This window comes from Penaeus monodon, chromosome 8, assembly GCF_015228065.2.
Source record: "Penaeus monodon isolate SGIC_2016 chromosome 8, NSTDA_Pmon_1, whole genome shotgun sequence".
Lineage (NCBI taxonomy): Eukaryota > Metazoa > Arthropoda > Malacostraca > Decapoda > Penaeidae > Penaeus > Penaeus monodon.
This window is the reverse complement of record NC_051393.1, coordinates 55791334-55796333: the sequence shown is the minus strand read 5'-3', so window position 1 is coordinate 55796333 and position 5000 is coordinate 55791334. Positions and strand designations below refer to the sequence as shown.

At 45.2% G+C, this 5000-nt stretch overlaps 1 protein-coding gene across 1 annotated transcript in view; it reads right to left on the bottom strand.

Annotated features, from left to right (window-relative positions):
- Positions 1 to 3040: 3040 nt before the first annotated feature.
- Positions 3041 to 5000, bottom strand: part of LOC119576026 (glycoprotein-N-acetylgalactosamine 3-beta-galactosyltransferase 1-like) — a 72919-nt gene continuing 70959 nt past the window's right edge. The window contains exon 6 of the mRNA XM_037923554.1: positions 3041 to 3274. Within this exon, the coding sequence (XP_037779482.1) occupies positions 3081 to 3274 (194 nt within the window). The 3' untranslated portion in view covers positions 3041 to 3080. The remainder of the gene's footprint in view (positions 3275 to 5000) is intronic.

Here is a 5000-nt window from a genome sequence, read left to right as displayed (position 1 = left end):
TGCATGCCTTCTCACTTTCAGCTGCCACCACTGGCTAGCCTAGTGCAAAAGAGGGAGCAGCTCTGCATAAGCCTCCCCTGCCAGTTCACAGCCTCTTCGTCATCAAGACATCTGCAGTGCCTCCTCGCCACCCATGGATACTGGGCACCTTGCGGTCCCAGGCTAAACTATGGGGGATCTCGGAGCAGGAAGAACCCCTAGAGGTATGGAGCTATGGTGTGGAGACGCCCTGACTCTGTACCAACTCCTGCCCCTTAGCCACCCTGGGGGAATTTGGTGGCTCGGGGAAGGTGGGCCTTGCCAGTCCTTCTCCCCCCATATAACTCACAGGCAAATATCGAAATGAATGGATATGTTATGGGGAGGGGTGCTGTCCCTCCCAACCAGCAAGCAAGGCGGGCTGTGGCTCCCATTGGGAGGGCAAATGTCAGGGCCCAGTATGGGAAAGCCCAAGGGATTCCCACAGATGGACGGTGGGCCCCACAGTCTGCCGAATCCTTTTATTTGGGGCAGCGTCGGCGGGAGCGGCAGAGGTGGCGTGCACCCGGGGTCACTCCAGTCTGTGTAGGCGCTTGGAACATCTGGTCCTTGCAGCAGGATGAGAGGTTACCTCTGCTATCGAGAGAATTTGAGCAACTAAGAGTTAAGGTGGCTGCCCTCTCGGATGTGAGAAGACCTGACAGAGGCACGATCAGTATGGATGGGTACACTTTCTACTGGTCGGGCCACAGCAATGGTCATCCAGAGAGTAGCCATAGCCATCTCCAGCCGACTTCAGCCCTCGGTAGTTGAGGTGACACGAGTTGATGAGCATATTATGGCACTGAGATTGAAGCATGCCTATGGTTTCATGTCCCTTATTGCTGTATACACGCCTACTGATGTTTGGAAACTCAATGTGAAAGAGGCGTTCTATGCCAAACCCTCATCCACTCTCTGGGCGACTTCAATGAAGTATCCGGTTGTTACCCCCGGCTTGGGAGCTGATCTCAGCAGTGAGAACAGCCACCTTCTCCAGGACTTTGCTAGGTCCCAGAGAATGAGGATCTCTGGCTCCTGGCATCAGCATTCCATGTCGCTGGACATGGTATAGCAATAGCGATATGGATACAGTGGCCAAGGAGATCGACCACATTCTTGTTAGCACGCAATGGAGATCCTCTGGAACTGTAGAGTTTACTGGAATGCCGAGTTCTGTGGCACTGACCATTGGCTGGTTGTGGTTATCCTATGGGTCCATTTCAAAACTCCCCATCCATCCAGTGGCCACTTTAAGGTGTTTCAATTGGACAGACTGAGGGAGGAGGAGTGTACCTATGGGTTCACCATGACAGTCTCTGATCAATTCACAGAACTTGATAACCTGATGGACCCTGTTGCTCAAGCGTGAAACACTCAAAGTCCATTGGCGTATGCCCGAGGGCAAGGCAGAATTCCATCTCCCTGGAAACATTGGAGGCCAATGAAGCATGTTGCATGGCTCGGCTGAATGGCAATCAGGTCTTACATTGCTCCTTGGTGCTTAGGGCTCGGACACTGCTGAGAAGGGACAAGGATCAGTTCATCAGGAATCTTGCTGAGGAGGCTGAAGGCCATTTCTTGGTAAACGACCTTTGCCCTGCATACCAAGCCCTGAGAAAGTTGAATTCTAAGCCCTCCTTGCAGATGACTGCAGTCCGCTCAGTGAATGACAGATCATCTCAGATCATGTTGGGGTTTGTGAACGTTGGGCTGAGTATTTTGAGTAGTTGTACCAGGTAGATCCTCGAACAGTTAGCTTGGATGCAATCGATATCACAATACCTGGGCCGGACCCACTCATCAGTGAGGACCTCCTACCCTAATGGAGGTTAGGATTGTGCAGGAAAGCTGCAGGCATATGTGATATTCCTGCTGAACTTCTAAAGGCTGGTGGTGAACCTATGGCTCAGGACTTGCATGCAGTCCTGATTGCTATCTGGCAGTCTGGTACCATTCCCCCTGACCTGTTAAGGGGCATGGTCATCCATCTCTGGAAGGGGAGACTGTAGCAACTACTGTGGCATTACACTGCTCAGCATACCAGGCAAAGTTTTAGCCCATATTCTTCTGAAATGGATCCATGACCACCTACTAAGGCATCAGAGACTGGAGCAGTCTGGATTCACTTCTGGCAAATCCACAATAGACCGAATACTAGTACTTTTCAACACCTGTATGGACTGGATAATGAGCAGAGCTACTAGCCAAAGTCAGTGAGGAACAACACCGGAGCAATTTTGAGATCTCAGACATTGACTTTGCCGATGATGTTACTATCCTATCTGAGTCCCTGGGGTCACTGGTGGCGGCTCTTGATGCATTTAGCAATGAGGCAAAGCCCTTAGGCCTAGAGCTCTCCTGGACCAAGACCAAGATTCAGAATTTTGGAGGCCTGTTAGGGGAATCCATTCAGTCGGTCCATGCTTGTGGCAAGAACATTGAAGTCACTGAGAGTTTTCATATCTTGGTAGCGTAGTCCACATCTCTGGGCTATCAGACCAAGAAGTCAGTAGACGGATTGGTCTGGCACGGGAGCATTTGGAGATGTCGGTATCTATGCAGATGGACCAAGCTACGTGTCTTCAAGGCGTTGATACTGCCAGTTTTGCTCTATGGAAGCAAAACCTGTACACTATATAGGCCTGGAGTCTCGTCTTGATGCCTTTTGTTACAAGTCTTTTCACCGGATCATGGGGCACAGTTGACAAGAACATGTGTCCAATCGACGGCTACACCGTGAGATTGGCATTGGACCTGTACTTGAAGAATTCGCCCAGTCAGCTATATATATATATATATATATATATAGAGAGAGAGAGAGAGAGAGAGAGAGAGAGAGAGAGAGAGAGAGAGAGAGAGAGGGAGAGAGAGAGAGAGAGAGAGAGAGAGAGAGAGAGAGAGAGATGTGTGTGTGTGTGTGTGTGTGTGTGTTTACAGGCCTATTCACCTAACACAGCTATGCAAGAAAAAGTTAAAGAGAGAGCGAGAGAAAAATAGATATATAGATAAAAAGAGAGAGAGAGAGGAAAGGAGGGTATTTGTGTGCTTCCATACATGCACTAATTTATTATAGTTCCAAACCCAGCTGCTGGTAACGCACTCACCGTACTAGGAGTATAATAAGCGCTGTCCTTGTATGCTTGCGGTATCTTGCCCCCAACCAGCGAATCGGGTTTACAAGGGAAAAATCGACCGCGACCCAAGCTGTCTCTTGAGTCACCCGCTTTGACCCCGACGTTCTCAAGGCATAGCCCTGCAGAGAAAGTGGTCATAGCTGATTAGGGAACTAATGTTTCAAAATTAGAGGGACTGATTAAGAAGAACGATTATGTGAAAATAAATTGGAGCAGCAGACTCAGGAATAGGTTGGATGAGGTCAGGAAGGATAAAGACACAAGTGTTAAGTAATCTTTTGAGTTCTAAAGAAGGGGATTGTCGGAGGTCGGTGGTGTGATCTTAGGAGTTGCTGATTCAAATAATGAATAATAGGACCGCGAGAAGATACAAGATAACAAATGAAAGGGGCAGGATAATGAGAAGATAATTAGGAAAAGAGAGAGAGAGAATGTTATAAGAAAAGGGGGTAAGATGAAATCAAAATATATCAAACAGTAAAGAGAACGGAAAAAGAAGAAAAATAATAATTTCTTGATAAAGAAAATTACGAGGAGCGGTATATGAAAAGTGATGAGAGTAAAAAAAAAAAGATAAAAAATAAGAAAACAAAGGGGGGGACTGGAAAGAAAATTTAGTAAATAAGGATTAATCAGTGGTAAATTCATTGTGATACCTGTCATCATTTGTTTATCTTTTTTTTTTCTTCATTTTCAAAGTACATTTTGTCAATATTGAAATATTGCTCTTCATACAAAGCATATCTCCTTTTCCTCACGGTTATATAATGAGATATGATTTTGAACACTTAAGATAACAAACTAGTGTAGTTTAATGCATGAATATATTCAAGTCGGGTAGACTAAAGAAAATGAATGTGTGCATATGAGGTCCATAAATAAGGCCACTAACAGTATGATCTGATCAATAAACATAGGTGAATGAATGAAACAGGATAGAAAAAGAGTGGCAGCTTTCAACATATAAAAATAACAAATTTATTGGGAGATAACTGATAAATACGTGAATGGATAGATCTGATAATCAATAAATAAGGTGAGAGCTAGATAGCCTGACAAATAAATGAGGCAACTTTTGCTCAGAAACTAAAACAGGCAGAAAGACAGATAAAAAACCTAGCCAAGGGTGTCCACCATCCAGTGGAATGTCCCGTGCCGGTCCTATGACCGGGTGAATGGGAGGGTTGGCGGCAAGAAGGACATTCATTTGTAAAACAAACAGCTAAAACCAATATGGATAATCCACAAGAAGGAATGTTGAATGTTGGTAGCGTTAAATGTTGGGGCGAATCCTTATGGGAGAAACGGCGTTGGGATAATTATAGATTAATTTTAGAGAAAGAAGAACGATAGGATTATGCGTGCAAAGTTACTCTTTGGCGGAGTGGCCTTGAATGCGGTGTGTGCGTATGTGCCACAAGTTGGTTACAAAGAAGGAAATGGTGGCAATAACGCAAAAGGAGCGAGCTATCATTAGTGGGGAATTTCAATAGGCTGAGGTGGAAAGGACGGTGATGTTCAGGATACACGGTGGCTGAGAAGAAATAACCATTGCTGATTTTGCACTTTTTTTTTAGGAAACAGATCATCAGTATATCATCTATAAAAGTGGAGAAAGGGAGAGTCATATAGATATTCTATTGTGCAGTAGAGGGGAAAAACTGTAAGGTGATAAAAGAACTGTGTCAGATCAGCACCGGCTTGTTGCAGTAGAATGCGAATTTAGAAGTGCCAAGGGAGGAAAACAGCAGTCCAGAAAATAAATTGTGGAAATTAGAAGATACAACATTGAAGGATCAGTTGAAAAGTAATGTGTAAATTAAAGGTTAAAGGATGTAAATGAAT